Source organism: Grosmannia clavigera, assembly GCF_000143105.1.
Source record: "Grosmannia clavigera kw1407 unplaced genomic scaffold GCSC_156, whole genome shotgun sequence".
NCBI lineage: Eukaryota > Fungi > Ascomycota > Sordariomycetes > Ophiostomatales > Ophiostomataceae > Leptographium > Leptographium clavigerum.
This window is the reverse complement of record NW_014040784.1, coordinates 577,822-596,958: the sequence shown is the minus strand read 5'-3', so window position 1 is coordinate 596,958 and position 19,137 is coordinate 577,822. Positions and strand designations below refer to the sequence as shown.

General features: G+C 55.1%; 8 protein-coding genes across 8 annotated transcripts; 4 read left to right on the top strand and 4 right to left on the bottom strand.

Annotated features, from left to right (window-relative positions):
* Positions 1 to 718: 718 nt before the first annotated feature.
* CMQ_2300 (geranylgeranyl pyrophosphate synthetase) lies at positions 719 to 2,035 on the top strand (the record flags this gene model as incomplete). The annotated part of the gene is made up of 3 exons (XM_014316258.1): positions 719 to 941; positions 1,010 to 1,328; positions 1,468 to 2,035. The coding sequence occupies 3 exons, from the start codon at positions 719 to 721 to the stop codon at positions 2,033 to 2,035; spliced, it is 1,110 nt and encodes a 369-aa protein (XP_014171733.1).
* Positions 2,036 to 2,429: 394 nt separating this feature from the next.
* On the bottom strand, positions 2,430 to 2,993 carry CMQ_2158 (uncharacterized protein; the record flags this gene model as incomplete). The annotated part of the gene is made up of 1 exon (XM_014316116.1): positions 2,430 to 2,993. One exon carries the CDS (start codon positions 2,991 to 2,993, stop codon positions 2,430 to 2,432), a length of 564 nt encoding a protein of 187 aa, XP_014171591.1.
* Positions 2,994 to 3,131: 138 nt separating this feature from the next.
* On the bottom strand, positions 3,132 to 4,208 carry CMQ_2272 (uncharacterized protein; the record flags this gene model as incomplete). The annotated part of the gene is made up of 1 exon (XM_014316230.1): positions 3,132 to 4,208. One exon carries the CDS (start codon positions 4,206 to 4,208, stop codon positions 3,132 to 3,134), a length of 1,077 nt encoding a protein of 358 aa, XP_014171705.1.
* A 1,813-nt stretch (positions 4,209 to 6,021) lies between these two features.
* CMQ_2438 (uncharacterized protein) lies at positions 6,022 to 10,419 on the top strand (the record flags this gene model as incomplete). The annotated part of the gene is made up of 8 exons (XM_014316396.1): positions 6,022 to 6,792; positions 6,887 to 7,634; positions 7,692 to 8,127; positions 8,197 to 8,276; positions 8,336 to 8,569; positions 8,624 to 8,849; positions 8,912 to 10,336; positions 10,389 to 10,419. The coding sequence occupies 8 exons, from the start codon at positions 6,022 to 6,024 to the stop codon at positions 10,417 to 10,419; spliced, it is 3,951 nt and encodes a 1,316-aa protein (XP_014171871.1).
* A 1,336-nt stretch (positions 10,420 to 11,755) lies between these two features.
* On the top strand, positions 11,756 to 13,246 carry CMQ_2130 (glutamate carboxypeptidase; the record flags this gene model as incomplete). Its single annotated transcript, XM_014316088.1, has 2 exons — positions 11,756 to 13,005; positions 13,066 to 13,246. 2 exons carry the CDS (start codon positions 11,756 to 11,758, stop codon positions 13,244 to 13,246), a joined length of 1,431 nt encoding a protein of 476 aa, XP_014171563.1.
* Positions 13,247 to 13,571: 325 nt separating this feature from the next.
* Positions 13,572 to 14,732, bottom strand: CMQ_2353 (yippee family protein; the record flags this gene model as incomplete). Its single annotated transcript, XM_014316311.1, has 1 exon — positions 13,572 to 14,732. The coding sequence occupies one exon, from the start codon at positions 14,730 to 14,732 to the stop codon at positions 13,572 to 13,574; it is 1,161 nt and encodes a 386-aa protein (XP_014171786.1).
* Positions 14,733 to 15,956: 1,224 nt separating this feature from the next.
* Positions 15,957 to 17,059, top strand: CMQ_2249 (ornithine decarboxylase antizyme; the record flags this gene model as incomplete). Its single annotated transcript, XM_014316207.1, has 3 exons — positions 15,957 to 16,110; positions 16,198 to 16,786; positions 16,846 to 17,059. 3 exons carry the CDS (start codon positions 15,957 to 15,959, stop codon positions 17,057 to 17,059), a joined length of 957 nt encoding a protein of 318 aa, XP_014171682.1.
* A 169-nt stretch (positions 17,060 to 17,228) lies between these two features.
* CMQ_2393 (glutamine amidotransferase:cyclase) lies at positions 17,229 to 18,983 on the bottom strand (the record flags this gene model as incomplete). Its single annotated transcript, XM_014316351.1, has 2 exons — positions 17,229 to 18,800; positions 18,861 to 18,983. The coding sequence occupies 2 exons, from the start codon at positions 18,981 to 18,983 to the stop codon at positions 17,229 to 17,231; spliced, it is 1,695 nt and encodes a 564-aa protein (XP_014171826.1).
* Between the last annotated feature and the right edge of the window lie 154 nt (positions 18,984 to 19,137).

Below are 19,137 nucleotides of genomic sequence, written 5' to 3'. Positions count from 1 at the left end.
AATACAGCCGGACCAACCACCTCTCACAGCCGATGGCTTAAGCTCTCCAGAAGCATCTTCTCTTTGGGTCGAATATATATTGACTACGGGACAACAACAAATACCCGCATCAGGACAATTCTGAGGCTGCCAGGAAACTCCGATTAGGCCACCTCAACATTAACTATGCTATATCTGTGCTGTTTGTCCTCTAGCTGCTGCTTCTTCGACAAACGCCTTCCAGATCCGTTTGTTCATTTTGCGATCAAATTCAGTACGGTGAAGCAAATTGTAGGCAGGTGCTATTAAAGAGGCGTAGCATTAATTCGGAGAGCTATTGGAACTAAAGCTGCATCACAAATCACAATCTAAAGTTTGGACAAATACAAATCTTGTGAGAGTTACCTCGGGGGGCTTTACTAGGACTAGTTCACGAGTGTTCTTTTGTAATTCGAGTTTTGCTTCAGACTGCCATGAATATATGGTTAGACAAGAAGTGCCTACTTACCGTAACTGTATCCACTAGATGCGTTGATTGTCACGTAGACTTCGTTTGTCAAAATGCTATCCACGCAGTATTTAATTGGTCATGAAACCAACCAATAATTGACTCTCTGAATTTTAACTAGTATCACTCCCAACCCCGCTCCAAAAGCCCAAGATGACTCTTCCCGCCCTCATCCTATCACTTCAGCAGTCCTTCAAAAGTTGTTTCTCCAAACACATTCATCTAGCTAAAATGTCACAAAAAGTAGCACAAGCACAAAAGACACGCAAACCGCGGAAACCGTCGCCGGATGCCTGGATGTGGAAGGACGTAGCTGCCAACCAGAGTCCTCTCCTATCCATAAAACCGGCACAGCTCAACCCTGCAGCAACTCCGGTCACCAGCACTTCGAGAACCGAGCTGGTATGCAGCTACAATTGGCTGAAAGGCGACAAGCTGGCCATCGTGGCCCCTGGTAAGATTTCCTATTAGATGCAACGTTTCTCGGCCATTCTCACTGTTCAAACAACTGTTTGTATTCAGGCTTTGCTCCGGCATGGAAGCCACCCCCCATGCCGTCTACTTTGCCCCCAGACACTGGATCTTTCTCCATCGACCACAACGGGGCGCGCATGCCACGATTCCCATTTGAGCCGCTGTTCCGTGCTGCCACCATAGTGAACCCCAGCTTCCGCTTTGACGAGGTCGATATTGTCATCAACCGCAACAGCCTGCGCAAGCTCCTTGACCTGTGCCGGGGCCGCGTCGAGACTGGCTTCCGCCTCGAACTGCTGCTGGTCGGCAACACGCTCGTCGTTCAGCGTTGCGAGCGCAAGGTGCGTGAGAGGCTTCGGGGCGGAAAGTACGGATCGCAGCGTTGCTGGGGTCACAACTTTGAGAAGAGCTGCACGCACTTCCCGCCAGATACTGGATGCGAGAACAATGTCAGCCACCACCGGGCATTGCGCTACATGATAGGCGACCTCAATTGCGTGGTGCAGTTCGAAGTGGATGCTAGCTATGAGGAAGACGGAAAGCCGAACGAAGCTGGCCATCGCAGACAACGGTGGTCTAGCGTCTCCTGCTGCTACGGTTGTCCCGGCTGCTGGTTCCACGGGTAGTCTTCTGGCAACGCACCACGGTGGACGTCTGCAGCCACAGACGACCATGGCCGAGATCAAGTCTGCCAATGAACGGAAGACCGGCGCCATCTCCAAGCACATGCCGCAGCTTTGGTTTGGTCGCACGCCCTGGCTGCTAGTCGGTCACCATACAGATGGCATCTTCCGTAGCGTTAACGTCACGCACGCGGCTGCCCGCTTTGCTACCTGGGATGCCAACGACACCAACCAGGCTGCCTTGCGCACACTCGCTGCCCTGTTGGCACAGCTGCGCAACGATGTTCTGCAGAGGCTCCGCAACAACCTTGGAATCGGTCCCGGCTATGCTGTTGCCATCTGTGAGAAGCAGTCAAAGCCTCGCACCATCCAGATATACGCTCCAACAAAGGGCAAGAAGCAAGCGCTGCCAGATGACTTGGTCAGATACTTTTGGAGCTCGCCGGCATAACCTGGTTTCTAGTATCCGCATTCCCGGAAGTAGTTCACACTTTTCACCCCTATAGTAGAATCAAATCCAATCCTAGTACGACAAACAATACTAGTATTGGGTAGATTGAGCTTATAACAAGCCCCTATCACGTCGTCGGGGTTTCTGCACTGGAAAGGTGTGCGCTCGCGTCAGGCCGCCTTTCATAGACACTATCGAAGCATCCGGGTGGCATCGCGACGAGTTTGTTCTAGCAGGAAAAGGCTGCAGGAAATGATCAATTTACCAGATTGAGTTGTTTTCGACAAAAAGATGATCGCAGATCTGCGGAAAGCAGCGGGACTAAAGATTCTTATATGAAGTTAAAGACAATGTGCGGCCAACCTCACTTATTTTCAACCAGAATCAATCCTGCTCATTGCTCCGTGTCAAAATGCGTCGCCACATGATGAGACACAGCGGCCTCGTCTCCTTCGAATGTACCACAGACTGGACATGTCACCGATGGAGAAGACGATGGCAATTCGGTCCTCCCTCCTGTTTGCATATTGTTGCTCGGTTCGACTGACTCGCCTTGAATGATAATGCCTTGGTCCTCAGCGTTTCCACGACGCCCTTTCTGCTTTGGTCGTGCTGGAATGATGTAGGCATCTAGTCCAATCTGCTCTTTAGGCATGTTGTCCTCGTTGTTGCCAACAGTGTTGTCCAATATGGACGATCCGGTAGCATGGCCAAAGCTGCTTGTTCCTTGTGATGTAGTGGCGGCTCCATCTGCCATGGTCTGCACACGACCGACACGGCCATCTGAAAGGCGTACCTTGATGCCTCGAGGGTGGTTGCCACGGGTCAAAAGTGTCTGCACCGTTCCCTGAACGGTTCGACCTGTTGGCTGGTCTTGCTTCAAAACGATGTGCACAGATGCCCCTGGGACAACCTGGTCCGTTCTTGGCACGAAAGTATCTTCGCGTCTTGGTCTCATTTCGTGGTTTTTTCTGGAGTTGAATCCTGGAGACAATATAAACACCGAAGAACTCGTTGGTCGTATGCTATATTTTGTGGAGAACCGACGCAAGCTCGGCAATTTGTAAGGCTAGCGGATCACGTGATGTTTAATACATCACGCAGACAGCTTGATGTCGTTTCGTTTCTTTTGCATTCTCTGATTCAAACTCCTTGTCGAGAAGAGGTGGTAGCAAAAGAGAAAACCCCAAACCAGCGACAGCAGGGCCAATCCAAAAAAGACGGACGCTATGGCCAACAGGGAGATGCCGTAGCTGAGGTTTTCAAACTGTTGATTATCGGACAGCTCATCTACTGCTAGTCCGACCTGCATGGCCGATAAGAGCATAGAGAAAAATGCGAAGACGGCAAGCAGCCAGGAGAAGTTAGACTCGAAGAAGACCTGGTACCACGTGCTGGTCGAGATATACCCCCGAACAAAATTGCCATGAGGCCACTTTGAAGGCAGGAAGCGCGTTATGTGGTTCAGCCGCGTGAGTCGCAGCTCACCGTAGAGGTAGCGACGGTTGACCTGGTGTAAGCTAAAGGGATTGATGTCAATTAAGAACTCCTTGATGAAGGAAATCCAACACCGCCATTCGATATCTTTTGAGATCAGGCCCTCGTCCTGGGCAATTTTGAAATCGCTTTTACGCTCAATAAGCCAGGCGTAACTGAGAAGGAAGCCGGTGGCACTTTCGTAAAGGGTTTTCTCTTTACACAGATTTTCGGCCCAGAAGTCGCGGCAGAGCAGATAGTCGGGCAGTGGCTTGAGCAAGAGCTCGGTCTGGTGCCACACGAGATGCTCGTCGGGCATCTCGGTCAGTTTCAAGGCACGACCCATCATGACCTGACGATGCAAAGGCCGTGGCGGCAGCGGCAGGCCGGCCAGCCAGAGATTGTCATGCAGTTTGTTCAGCTTGTCTGTCAATAGGTCCGCTTTCAGGAAGCGTCCCAACGTTTCATTGTCATTCTTGAGAAGAAAATAAGCGGTGCGAGTTTTGTGCACCATCGCAGGCAAGACAATTTGTTTGGTTTCGATAAGGCTCGTCTTAAACGGTGGCATCAGCTCAGGCCCGACCTCGGCACCTTCTGGCATGGTGACCACCCCCTCCGAGGTGTTGACGACAATTTGCCACCCTTTCTCGCTAGATCTCGGGTACTCCCGGATGTCGTCACAAAAACTGGGGCTCATTTTTGTTTTAGTACGGTGTATCAGAGTGCCCAAATCCAGTAGATTTTGAGATTGAAAGGAGAAAACAAAAGGAGAAAACAAAAGGAGAAAAATAAAACAGGATACCAACCAAGAGCTGCTAGAATCCCTTATTCGTATTCTGCCTTAACATTCGCAATTGCCCGACTTACGCCTTATAGTTCTTTGCACAGCCACAGCTTGCGCCTTTTGAGCCGCCTTTTCGGAGGTAGCGTCTTCTTAGTCGGACAGTAGGCGTAGGAATAAGAAGAGATTAAAAGCACCCGCTTGGGTTCAAACAAGTAGTACGGAGGTCCCTACCAAAGTTCGTTCTCACCGCTTTTCTATAACTGCGGCAATACATAGTGCAGAGTGTAAATCATACGGAGAAAGCTATTGGCGATGATACGCTAAAGCTTAGTGGATATTATCGCTAATATATTACTAATATTTGTACAGGGCGCTTAGCACATAGATATACGCTAACACTGCTGTAGTAAATACAGTAGCAATACATTACTAGCACTATACCCACCTCCTTATTATGCCAAAGCGGTGAGAAAGAACTTTTGGTAGGGACCTCCGTACAACAAAATAGTTAGAACGTTCGCAAGTCGATGGCATACCTGTGTTGCGAATACACTGAGGTATCATGTCAGATGACTTTTGTACTAGGCTTCAACGTGTCCACATTAGTCGATAAGCAGAGCCAGCCTAAATGTTGATGAGGCCAAGATCGTTGTATTCAGAAGGAAGACAGCTATCTGAGGCTTGATGAAGTCTGGGCCGAAAACTCTGCACTAGAGGTGGTCCGTGCACCGCCGCGCATTGTTGCCATCCACACGCAAGTCCTCCAGATTTTCAAGTTCAGCCGCTCCGTAAGCGTCTACGTCCCCGGCCATAGGGAACATAGGGAAGACGGTAATACGGAGTACTGTTATTACTATGTATAGGCAGCATGCAGATCAGCTCTCCGCACAGCGGTGAGCGCGTCTACAATTCAAAGAATCTAGCCTGAACGTACTTAGGCATGTCGCAGATTTCGACATACGTGTCATAATGGGAACAGGTATCTTACTATAAAGGAAGATCAGGCGAGATCTGTCTTACCTTGAGGGTGAAGGCCTCATGTTCGAGAAGATGGTCACCGCTCGCCTATGAAAGGGGAACACGTGCTAGGTAGACTCGAGCTCACGACCATGCCCCTTTAAAATGCGGAGATTGATTGAGTGGAGTGTTCGTATGCGTGTCTCTCTTGTCGATCAGTCGCGACTGAGCTAAAGACACAGGATATGGCAAGCTGTGGAAAAGTAAGCCCTTCCATTCAAGCCTTATTCTAGAGCACGGATACTGCTGGACACTTTTACATATAATATTCACTTTCACTGGAAGACACTTAGTCGTTTTGTGAAGTTATAGCTCACTGGCAAGGAGTCTTGGACCCAGAATTAGAGTAGCATTGAAGCTGTGGATCGAACGTTCTGCTGTTTGAGAAGCAGATTTACAAACGCATAACGTAGTAAGTTGCAAAATAGATAATAATACGGGTGACTGACTGACCTAGTACGAATACTACTAGAAACCAAGCCTTATGGAGCTTCGTATGGATTTAGGGAGACCCCCAATTAGGCAGTATCGTACGACTTCCAACCACGTCGAAAGGGGCTCCATGTTGGGCAAAATAGCCCGTGCGAGAGATGTAGCTGTCTTGATGGAGACTCGTCCGAGGTGCTGCCCGAGTTTGATAAACAAGAGGAAACGCGCCTTTCCGTACTTGCATCATCAGTATCACTACAGCGTAGCTTCGTGGGCTAAAATGAAGACAATTACGGCAATCATACCCAAAGGAACTGTCGAGAAGGCAGTACAGGCCATTACTTCCCAGGACTTTTCCCTGCAGGGAGATATCGCCCTATTTGGCAACCCGGACCTTACTGCCACGCTGAAAGTGTGGCAAGGCCCATTACCTCCCAGCGTGACTGGGTCTGTCAGCCTGATTCCCTGTGCCGAGCTGGCCACGCTGAAGCAGGACCAGCTTCGCCTCTCGTTGGTAGCCCCCGGGCTTGCAGGCACCTCATTTGATGACATTGTGTTTCAGAAGGCGCAGATCTTCCATCAGAACTGCGCCATCGATCCGAAGCGAAGTGTGGGGTGGAACATTGATGCCGACTGGGTCATCGACGCCTCATGCGGTACACTGCATGCCGTCCTGGTCCGCCTGCTCGGCGTCGACCGGCCGACATTGCGGATGCACGGAGAGTTGGGGCCAAGCCAGAAGTGGACCGCCCTTCTCGACTTCCAGAGCATCACGCTGGAGGGGCAGTTCGCCGGCCTCGACGTTGTCCGCAGCGCACCTGCCGGCCTGCAGTTCACAACGCTCGGGGTCCGGCTCCTTGGAGCCCCGGGCGTCCCAGGTAACGCCATGAAATACAGCTATGCTGCTTTTGGAACACTGCACCTCGACATCCCGGAGTCGACGGCACCGCTGGAGCTAAGCTACGACATCCATGAAGCCAACGGCGAGGCTATACTTCAGGCACAACTAGGATCGGCTTGGTCTAATGCTTTTGGTGTCACCGGGCTAACTGTCTGTTTCCTTTTTCTTTTCATTCATTCTTCTCTTCCCCTTCTCTTTGGTTCTATCAGTATTCCGGTCTATATGAACTAACAAACATGGATAGATATCCACGGCGTCTTTCACCACCAAGTTATCCGTCGAGTCGCCATGGGAACACGCCGAATTTGATGTATCTGCTTCTTTCAAGCACAAGGACACTCAAATCGACTTTCAGGGAACGTATGCACCTGGCGGCGCCTTTGACCTGAAAGCAACAGTCGCTCCATTTGACATCAGTATCATTGGTAACGTCTTCGATGCCTTCCATGGCTGTGCAATTTCAGTCCCCGATATCGATGTCAAGATCCAGTCTGCCACATTTTCCATCGTGTCTGGAAAGGGACTAGAAGTCCACCTGAACAATGTCGAGCTGGCCGACCACACTGCAGCCACTGCTGTTCTGACAGATAGCCCAGACGGCGTTGTCATTCGCGGAGATCTGGGAGACAAGGTCGAGCTGGACGATGTCCTGCTGAAGAATGCCTATATCCAGGTGACTCTACCATCCTCATCTAATCAAGACAAACGCGGATCCGATGCTGTTTTGGGTGGCCAGGTGGAGGTCCTGAAGGGACTTGACGTTGATAGCACAGCCCACCTGTACCAGAATAAGAACAAGACCGGATACGAATGGGCGATGGTGGCAGACTTGACACCAAAGGAGAACGACGCTTGGGAACTATCAAAGTTGGTCCCAGAGGTGCACGGCACGCCCCTAGACCTGAGTCTCACTAAGGTGGTATTTACTGCAGCCTCCCAGGACAATCCAGAGGTGGGAAGCACACTTGGTAGCAACTACTCCATCCAGAAGGGTAAGATCTTGTTTCTGCCCTTTCCCCCCCCCTTTTTCAACTTTCTAACCGAATCAGGAATTCAGTTTCACGGAACAGTGTCTGGTGGCATCTTAGCCTTGGATTCACTTACGCGCAAGTCGCATGAAGGGCTCAGCATGCGTGCCGGGCCGTCCTCGAAGGGATTCGACATTGAGCTCTTCACCCCGTCTGAGACTTGTATCTCACTCGGCAACGGACTGATGACCACGCCCATCGTGCTGAAGATAGAGACCCAGCCATCTGTACGTCTGATGGTTTCTGCCGGACTCAGCATCAAATTGTCAGAGTCCGGCGAGCCTCTGAACTTTGGCGTGACATTTGATGCCGGTGTAAACAGTGCCTCGGCAACAGGTGAGATGGCAGGCTGGTGGGCCAATCCATGCAACGCTGGCCAGAATGTCAAGCTGGGGCCAAGCTTGGCACTGGATCTCGAGATCATCTATGCTCAGTTTGTTTCCACCGGAACCGTAAGGTGTGTTTCCCCAACAGCGAAGCCTCATTCATTTTATACAGGTGGTTGCTGACTAACATCCTTTCAAAGCGGATTTGGGCTGCGAGGCGGCATCATGATCGGCAAGACAGAGGCCCAGTGTGCCATGCAGATCAGCGAAGACCCTATGCGTAAGTCACACGCAGTCCTGACTGCTCGTCAGCCTAGCACTGACTCTCTCGTTTGCTAGGAGACATGCTTTCGGCCGAGGTTGGAGCATTGACGCTGGAGGATCTGACCTCGTTTCACTGCGATGTCACAGGAGTCTCTATCCCTACGCCTCCTGGTGGCTGCATGACATTCGAGAAGGTAAAGCTCTACATCTGCCCTGCTGGAACGACACTTGGCACGGTCAGCTATCCGCAAGGCTGTTCCTTTATGGCCGACATGATCTTCTTTGGCAAACGTGCCGATATTGCATGCTGTAAGCACACTCCAGGACTATTCGTACAACTGTCTTTTACCTAACAGACTCCAGCTATGAGCAAAACAGAAGGAATTTGCATCCAAGGCGGTGTCGACAACTTCGAGCTTGGCCCGCTTACGGTGAGAGGAAAGACCGGACCACGAGCCACGCTGGATTGCACCCTCGGCCCATCATCGCAGCACATTCTTGTTGATGGTGTTGCCACATTTCTCGAGGACGATGTCGAAGTCCACGTCGACATTAGCACGTTACCAGAACAGGCGGTCACCTTTTCCATGTACGGACAATCCTCAACTGCTCCCCTTGTTTCAGAGGTAGTCTAACAGACGGTGTTTCTAGGAATGTCACTTTTGCCGACGAACTGAAGTTTGATCTTCACGCTTCAATGCACGGCCATCTGGCCTTTGACCGCAGTTTGTTGGACGCAGATTTTGCCCTTGAAGCTGAGTTGGAGCAGCATATTATTGAGCACATCCAGACACATCTCCTTGAAGAGCTGAAGAAAGCTCACCATGCTCCGGCTGCCGGCATCGACGCCGCAGACAAGACCCTACAGACAGAGAAGCAGAAGGTGGAGGACAGCATTCAGACGGCAAAGAAGGACGTGGGTGACACATGCCAGACATGGGAGTCGAAGCAGAAGGAAGTCACCAGCACGGCTGGGTCCACTGTCGAGACCTACCAAAAGGAGGTCAGCCGTCTCGAAGATGACGTCAAGGCAGCCCGCAACAAGTACAACGAGGCCGTGGCGGCGGCCGAGCAGGACGTGAAGAAGGCCAACAGCGATCGGGAGGAAGCGATGAAGGCAGCAAAGAGCGACCTCGAAAAGGCCCAGAACGAGGCAACTCAGGCCATTGCTGCAGCACAAAAAGCAGTGGACGATGCCCAAGCCGACGTGGACCGCCTGTTTGGAGCCGCCCGGGGCAATATCGACGCGGCAGAGGCAAAGGTGCAGACGCTGCAGAAATACATGGACGCGCAATGGGAGACGGTGTACGCCTACGAGACGCCGTCCTGGTACGAAGCCTGGAAGCTGGCCCTGGTTCCGAGCCTCATGGTGCCCATCGCAGCACTCAAGGCAGCCAAGGTGATTGCGGACGGCACGCTGGAGTCTGCCAAGGCCGTCCTGTACTCGACCGAATATGTCGAGAAGCAGACGTTGCTAGCCGCAGCCAACAGCGCGCTCGAGGCAGCCAAGGCCACCAGCGATGAGGCCATCGAGGCAGCGAGCGCATCTATGAACGCGGCCGACGAGACGTCGCGTGTTGCCGTCAGCGCGTCTACCGAAGCCATGGACGCCGCGCGCCAGGGCGTCGCCTATGGAGTCCTGCAGTCCGCCATTCTTCGCCTAAACGACTACAAGAGGCACAACGAGGAATCCTACCAGGCGGCCTCCCAAACCGTCAACGAATTGGAAAACTGCCTTGAGCATGTCGCACACGAGTCCGCTAAGGCCGCCTTGTCCGCAGTCGAGAGTGCGGCGACAGAGAGCATAGATGTCGCCCAGAAGGCGCTCGACGAAGCCCATGAGGCTGGCGACTTCGCCCTCGACATCGCCGGCAAGATTGCAGAAGAATCCTTGCAGACCGTGGATATCCGTCACGTGCACATCTCGGGCAGCCTCCGCGGTCTCGTCACGTGCGACAACAGCACGCCGTTGCAGGCCCACGTTGAAGTCGTCCTCCTCGGCCATGCCATGCCAGTGATCGATGTCACCTACGACCCGAAGGATTCGATGGCGTTGGTCACGAGCATCTTTGAAGAGTAAGTTCTCCGTTGCTCTGTTTGTTGATTGTGATGCTAATGATGATCATAGGGTGTGGAAAAACATTGACATACTCAAATGACATTGCCACGGTTTGAGGTTGGAAGTGGGTGATTGGCGTGTCTCTATAATAAAGAAAGAATAGGAAGGGCATCTTTGTAATTGTTTAGTTGTTTGCCGAAATAATCTCAGAATCCAACTGCATCCAACTACATTGTGTCGTTAGCATAATTCGCGGCCCTCTTTTGCGTATGTAGGCCTCTGGCAGACGAAACGTACCCCTATTTATGGCTTTGGCTTCTTATCAGCATCGACTTCGTACACTACTGACCTCTCACTTCTTGCAGCAACTTCCTGTCTTGGCCTTCTGAAAGCGGGCAAACTACTAACTATGCGCTCACGTCCTTCTTCACAGGAAAGATGTACGCTTGTATTTTCAGCTCTGCTTTTCAAATATTTGAGGCGTGGTCGACACCCAGGTTTGACCGTCGAGGAAAAGGGTCTGAATAGCTTTCTGTTCGTCTTTAAGAAACGGTCCGCCCCTGGATCTGAGAATCTCTTCAGCCCGTTTCGCCCACTGTTTGAAAAATACCGGCGATTATCCAGTACTCATGATCGGTCTTTTCTGGGCCTGGACAGTGATATCTGAAAGCGTATTGTGGCGTGCTTCCTTGGAAAGCAATTCACCCGTGACCTCCATCTTGGACAAGAACACTTTGGCAGAAATATGCCAAAAAAGCCTTCAACTTCGTACAATGGCATCTACCATATGGCCGAGCCACACGACGATGTTACCCTAAATCTAAGCGTCCAGCCCATTGCAACTCAAGGGCACCAAATCAGCCATTCCATCGCAAACAGAAAAAAGCTGGTAAATTTAGTGCAACCAGGTTAGTCGTAACTCTTCAGAAATAATTAGGTCTTGAAATACTCCGTAGAGTTGTATGCTACCAGGATACTCCGTGGAGCTACCAGAATCCATAAGCGTACCAGATTTTACAGAGCAAAAGTCGACTAAGACTAGCCTTACGTGCGAATGTTATATAATCATGACCTCCCTCTTTTGCTTAGCGGGGTAAAATGAGGACGGCTTTCCGCGGCACAAGTTGGTCTATCTTTCGACAAAAACTGCCAGGTAAGCTGAGCCAGACGAGTTCGGCATGCCCCGCCTAGTTCGTGTCGCCCTGCCACCTTCCCGATCGATTCGGCCGCTCCTTCCTTGCCATAAGATCATTTCCGGCCTGTCGTCTCGATCATCTCGACACGTCTCCTTTTCGACTTCATTGTCTTGCTCGCGCTCTCCATCTTCTTCGACTCTCCATTTTGCATCTCTGTCGACCAGGCGTCGCACCCCTCCATCCCCCCACCAGACCCAAGCGTACATCACCGACGCCATCCGCACCCACCAAGCCCGCAAAATGGCTCCCCAGTTGGACGGCTTCTTCAAGCAGGTCGACGACCTGTCGAGCCACTTTATCAAGCGGCTGAGCCAGGCCGTAGCAATCCCGTCGATCTCGTCGGATGCCGCGCGGCGGCCGGACGTGGTGCGCATGGCGCACTTTCTGGAGAAGGAGCTGACGTCGCTGGGAGCCGAGGTCGAGCTGCGGGCACTGGGCAAGCAGCCCGACCAGCCGACGCTGGACCTGCCGCCAGTTGTGCTGGCGCGCTACGGCCGCGACGCGAGCAAGCGCACGATCCTAGTGTACGGACACTACGACGTGCAGCCGGCCGAGAAGTCGGACGGCTGGAACACGGAGCCGTTCACGCTCGTGGTGGACGAGCAGGACCGGATGCTGGGCCGCGGATCGACCGACGACAAGGGCCCGGTGCTGGGCTGGCTCAACGCGATCGAGGCGCACCAAAAGGCCGGCGTGGACTTCCCGGTCAACCTGCTGATGTGCTTCGAGGGCATGGAGGAGTACGGGTCCGAGGGCCTGGACGATCTGATTCGGGCCGAGGCCAAGAAGTTCTTTGCCGACACGGACGCTGTCTGCATCTCGGACAACTACTGGCTGGGCACGGAGAAGCCGTGCCTGACGTACGGGCTGCGCGGCTGCAACTACTACTCGGTCGAGATCGCGGGGCCGGGCCAGGACCTGCACAGCGGCGTGTTTGGCGGCACGGCCCAGGAGCCCATGACGGACCTTGTCCGCGTCCTCGGCACGCTCGTCGACACGGACGGCAAGATCCAGATTCCCGGCATCGCCGAGCAGGTGGCGCCGGTGACGACCGGCGAGGAGTCGCTCTACGACGGCATTGCCTTCACCATGGACACGCTCCACGAGGCGCTCGGTAGCAAGACGACCATCTTTGAGGACAAGAAGTCGACGCTGATGGCGCGCTGGCGCTACCCGTCGCTGTCGGTGCACGGCATCGAAGGTGCCTTCTCGGCGCCCGGCGCCAAGACGGTCATCCCGGCCAAGGTCATCGGCAAGTTCTCCATCCGCACGGTGCCCGACATGGAGATCGACAAGACCAACGAGTTCGTGTACAAGTACGTCAAGGAGCAGTTTGCCAAGCTGGGCAGCAAGAACACGCTCAAGGTGTACGCCCAGCACACCGGCAACTGGTGGGTGGCTAGCCCGAAGCACTGGAACTTTGAGGCCGCTGCCAAGGCTGTGGAGCGCGTCTGGGGTGTCGCACCCGACTTTACGCGCGAGGGCGGAAGGTGAGAGATGAAATGAACCCCCTGCATCGCAACGAAAGTATATACTGACGAATTGAACAGCATCCCGGTCACGCTCACGTTTGAGCAGGCAACTGGCAAGAACGTGCTGTTGCTGCCGATGGGCAGCGCCACGGACGGCGCCCACTCGATCAACGAGAAGCTGGACAAGAAGAACTACATTGAGGGCATCAAGCTGCTGGGAGCGTATCTCCACTACGTTGCCGTGGAGCCGCAGTTGTAAGGCAGTGTTGCAGGAATTTACTCGCAAAGGAATCAGTGTAACTCGTTCAATATCATTGAATACGATTCGTGAACAAGGAAAATTTAATTGCCTGAAGATGCAACGAGCGGGGTATTGCGCCATAAACGAAAGCAAGGGGTATAAGTGTAGATGGGTAGTAGATGTGCCCAGATCCAGTCTCCCAAGGCGAGCAATGAGAGTATGTGTGGGTATGCCGAACGCCAAGCCATTACCCGTTCCAGAGAGATGAAAATAAGAGGAAAGAAGAGAGAAAATTAAAAAGAAAAAGAAAGAACAAGAAACACAAACAAGCAGGGGACATGTCTTATGTCTTGTTGAGTCTGTTCATCTTCCTGCTCCTGCGCCTGGCCACGACCTCGGCGTTCCAGGTGCCAGCAAAGATCTCCTCGCATTCGTCGTCGTCGTCGGAGTCGAACTCGACCATCGTTCCCGGATGGATGCAGCCGGTCTGCTTGGCCATCAGCTGGCGAGCGGTGCCGACGGGGTCGACGACGCCGTTGACGCCGGGCGAGCCAAATATGCTAAAATCGTCGTCTCCATTCTCGCCCAAATCGCGCGGAACCATGTCGTGGTCGAAGAGCTGTCCCTCGCAGTCGTTGTCGTCGTCGTCGTCATCTTCCCAGGACCGCGTCCGGGCCACGCGGGCAGTCTCGAGGATGAACTTGCCAATCTTGTAACGCTGCGAGGCATCACGGGCGTCTACGTACTTCCAGCCGAGCTTGGTGCGGCAGACGGCGCAACTGATATCGGCCACGACGTGGGCACCCGTGACCAGCTGGCGGTGTTCGGGATGGCCGACGCGGATGTTGGCCAGCGCGTCGTGGTCGTTGTCGTTGTCGTAGTCTGGTTCTGTGGTACCGCGGCTGGCCAGCTGGACTGCTGCCTCGGCCGACATCTCGGGCGCGAACAGATGTGCCGAATTGGACGGCGGCGCCGAGACCAAGTAGGCGCGGCCGTGGCGGCCGGTGAAGCCCTTGGAGACGATCTGGGCGGCAAAGGCGACGTCGGTCGAGCACTTGACGCAGCGCAGCGTGTCGGGCAGGACGCGAGCGAGGCTGTCGTGGGGAGAACCGAGACCGTCCACACTGTCGATGCTGCCCATCTGGTCGGGCTCGGCCGTCAGCGAGGTGGCAAAGGACGGACTACCCGCGCTGTAGGCGGACGTGAAGCCGAAACCGGTGGCGGTATAGGAGCTTGGCGACGAGCACAGCGACGGGGGCGACTGGCTGCTGGTGGAGCTCCGGGACGACGAAGATGAGGCAGAAGCGACGCTCGAGCGGTTCGAGTGGTTCGAGTGGTTCGAGTGGCTGGAGCTGCCCGAAAACAGTCCATCGGTAGTGACAAAGACATTGTCGCCCGAGGAGGCGCGGCGAGCCTTGCGGCTGCGAAACGGCCGAAGCAGCGAGGGCAGCAGAAAGGTCGCAAACGGCCGCTCGTATTCAAAGGGGGGCGAGCTGCTGTACATGTCGAGAAGTCGGGGTGGTCAAGTCGGGGAGGTCGGATCAGGGTGGCCGAACGAGCCGGGATGCAGAAAACAGGCCGAGGTGAGCCGTTGTTGCGTAGGAACAGAAAACAAGCGGAGAAAAGAAGAGACAAAGCGGAAATGAGCTGGTGTATGTAAATAGTATCTTTGATGGACAGATGATAACGGGGCGCAAGGGATGACAAGAGATGATCAACCGAGTTTTGTCTTGCCGCCCTAGTCGGAGCCGCCGGAGAACAGAGGTGTATGATGATGAAAGAAGCAGGTGGTGAGGTCAAAGGTAAGAGGTTTGAGAAAGCGAGTCAGCCGAAGCCGACCCAAGAAGACCCAAAAGGTGTGTCCGCCTGTCGAGGTGGCAGGAGGTGGCCGTTTCAAGAGGCCCAACAAACTCGGTTGGCCCATTCAGACCACCGAACAGGTGAGACGAGCATCATGGTGTGCATCGGAATGGAGGCGGCAGGCCCGGGAGCGGGGGGGAGGGACTGCCTGGTCACACGGCCGACGGCCGACTAATGAAACGATCTCGATGGCGGTCGTCGATAATACATTGGGCGAGCGTAGCGCTGCAGTTCTGACGCATGTCGCTGCTACTGATAGAGCCGGCAATATGCTGAGAGAGGGGCGCTAATGGAGGGGCAATGTCAGCTGATTGGCTGGTAGGCGAGTCGGGCATCTTTGGCGGTCAGGCAAAATGTCGATCGAAATGCGTGCTCCTGGATTGTGGGTGGGAGGAGACGATTGCCAATGCAAATACATGACTGAGCAGCCAAGATGCAAGCGAGAAAGGCAAGGAATAAATTATTACAAACTGGTGGCCGTGTCTGCAGTAATACTCCGAGAGAAAGCGACACACCGCTGGTTGGCCGACCAATCAGTGCTGGACGGCCCCACTCGATTACAGCCAGCTATCTCCACGTGATGCCCCGAGTGGCAATGTTTGGTTGTCGGCAATTTAATTCTGGCGAATCCCCAATCCGGTCTCCAAAACCCTTTCTCCGTCCTTCCATCATCAACATTGTGACAAGTCTTGCCCGAAACGCTCCAGCCAGACCGAATTTTAATCCACTTTCAACGACGAAACTCCGAGCTTCATCAAATCCATCGAAAGCCAATCGCCTCCACCGCGCACTACCGTCGCCAACGCAGAACCCATCTTATCTTCCCCGACCGAGTCATCAGCAGAAACCGTGGCAAGAATCAGGAGCAATGGCGTCCATGAAACAATCCAGTAAAAATCAATCGAGTAGTAATTATGGCGAGGACGTCAGCCGCCAGGCCAACGTCCTTGCCAGCTGCTACGTTGTCGATGCGTCTGCCTCGTCGCTGAGAGGCTTCCACTACTGCACTACCATTCTTGCCGGTGAGTGTCTATCGGCTCTCTAGTCTTTTCTCGCTCCGTCTGACACTACACAGGGGCAGAGTGGTATTCCTGAGGTCCCCTCCTCAGGACTACCATCGCCGCCATCAAGCCCCCCCCTCGCTGCCATCACTGCCACAAACGAGCTGGCGCTGTTTCCCAAGAAGCACACCAGCACCTCGAGCCGTGGCGGCAACTACAACAACACTCGATCTGGCCGTCGAGGGGGGGCAACACTGCGTATCAGGGAAGAATGTGAGAGATTCTTTTGCGAGATCATGAAAGTCGTGTTCCAGGGTGAGCGGAACATGGCCGGTAATGGCTCCGGCCTGACGGGTGTGTACAAAATTATCAGCAGCAGCAACGGCAGCGGCAGCATCGGCAGTCCCAACGGCCAGCTGTGCACGCCGCCGAGCGAGTATGGCCACATGCCGGCGCTCAGCCGGACGCTGTCAGGGGCGTCGGCCACGTCGGTGGCGTCCGTGGTGTCGTCAACGTCGACGTCCATGGCCGTGGGTGCGGTAGCCGACAGGTACTGCGACGTCACGGCCTGGCTGGAGATATGGGACTATGCCGGCGGCAGCAGCTTCCGCGGATTTCTCTGCGAGGATCTGGGCGGCGAGAAGACGCTGTTTGCCTTTTTCGACCGCGGCGTCGTGGGTCGCGACCTGAAGCAGGCGTATGTTGTCCTGATTTGTGTTTCTATTCCTCTGTATATGTTGCTTACTAACATCACAGTCTTATGGCGCTGTTGGAGCTGGCCGACTCGGCCATTGGGTGCTCGCAGGTGGTCATCTGCGTCGATCGTGCGGCGCAGCCGGGCGACGTGGCGTCGCTGATGAAGGGCCTGCAGTGGGCAGGCTTCTCGCCCACCACGTTGGACACGTGGACTGGGGGCAAGGGCGTGGATGTGACCAGCCCAGCATGGATATTCATGGGAATGGAACTGTAGATGGACTGGACTATGTGATTACGTAAGCTGTACGGTAGGAAGAATACCTTTTATGGGTCCTCAACTTGTGAATGATACGTTTTGGTTTCGCATCGCTTTGTCTATGTTTCTACTGTCTCGTACTCTGTCTCTGTCTTTCTCTCACACAAACACACAGACTGTCTCTCCCCTACAAGTCGCCCTCAAATTGGCGAACGACAAGTCCATGATCGGCCAGATAGTCCTTGACCTGCTTGACGGTGTATTCGCCACGGTGGAAGATGCCGGCGCCGAGGGCAGCGTCGGTGGTGGTGTGTTGGAAGACGTCCTGGAAGTGTGCGGGCTCGCCAGCGCCGCTGGAGGCGATGACGGGGATGCGAACGGCGGCCTTGACGTGGCGGACGAGTTCGAGGTCGAAGCCGCTGTTGGTGCCGTCTCGGTCGATGCAGTTGAGAAGGATCTCGCCGGCGCCCATGGCCTCGACGGCCTGAACGAGCTGGACGACGTCGAGGTCGCGGGTCTCGCGGCCACCGCGAATGGTGCAGGCGTACCAGCAGAAGCGTTCGCCGTGGGGGCCAAGCTGGACGGTCGAAACGACGTGATGGGCCGTATCGACGGGTGAGGCCACGTAGACGCGACGGGGATCCACGCTGACGACGACGGCCTGATTGCCGTAGGCACCGGCGATCTGCTCGATGGCGGTGGTGCCGCTGAGCGAGCGGCCGGCCGCATAGTAGGCCTCGGCCGCGAGGACGGCGTCGGAGCCGATCGAGACCTTGTCGGCACCAGACCGGAAGTAGAGGCTAGCGACATCGAGGGCCGAGACAGTAGTGCCGTCGGCATCGACGGTGTCGCGGATGCCACCGCCAACGGTCAGCGGCACGAAGACGGTGGCCGAGACCAACCGCAGAACCTCGAGCATCGGCACGTCGGCCAGCGGACAGTCGCGGAAGCTGGTGATGTTGAGAAAGGTCACCTCGTCGGCGCCCTGTGCATAGTACCGCTCGGCCAGCTCGACCGGCTTGCCCAAGTTGCGGACGGCGCCGCCTGCTGCTGTGGTGCCCTTCTCGCGCACGTCGTACTGGTCGCCCTTGGTGACGACGAGATCGCCGGCGTCATTGGCCCGCACGTCCAGACAGGCGATGACGCGTCTTGTCAGGCCCGGTCGTGGCAGCTGTGTCGTCGTTTCTGCCCGTGCTGTTGTCTCGGCGGCCGAGAGCGAGACGGACACGCCGGCGGCCAGGGCTGCGGCACCGCTGCCGTCCAGAAAGGCCCGGATCATCCGCAGGCCGGCCACGCCGCTCTTCTCCGGGTGGAACTGCATGGCGACGACGTTGCGGCGGGCCAGCGCGCCGACAAAGGTCTGGCTGCCGTAGGTGGCCGTGGCCACGGCCCAGCCCTGGGCCTCGAGCTCGCCCGGCCGGTACGGGTACTTGTACGAGTGCACGTAGTAGTACTTGCTCTGCGGACGAAGATCGTAAAACGACGGCAGATTCGTCGTCCGCATGTGTGCATCGTTCCAGCCAATGTGCGGCACGGCCTTGTCGGCGTCGTCGAACCGGTCCAGCGCGCCATCAATCACGCCCAGACCCTTGCAGGCCGGGTCCTCGCTCGAGCCGCGGAACAAGGCCTGCAGGCCAACACAGATGCCCATAAACGGCTTGCCATCGTCAATGTGCTTCTGGATGGCCGGCAGGTAGCCGGCCGAGTCGAGCTGCGACAGGCAGTGGCCAAAGTGGCCGACGCCCGGCAGGATCAGCCGCTGGGCAGGTCAGCGTCAAAGCATCCTGCTTCTTGTCCGGTCCGTTGTTTGCTCACTCACCTCGGCATCGGCTACCTGCTCCGGGCTGGTGATCCAGTCCACCTCGTAGCCGACCTTTTCGATCGCATTGACCAGGCTCCGCACGTTGCCGGCGACATAGTCGAGAAGGTGAACCTTGGGCATGGCGGACAGGTAGGAGGGCAAAACACCAATACAGAACAAAGCACAGCAGCCCAGTTCGCAGCAGCACCTTGGGATCACCAGCGCCTATGACTCAAAAAATCCGCGACTCGGTTTTTCTGCCGGCCCTACTGCACACTACCTGACGGAAGGCGCC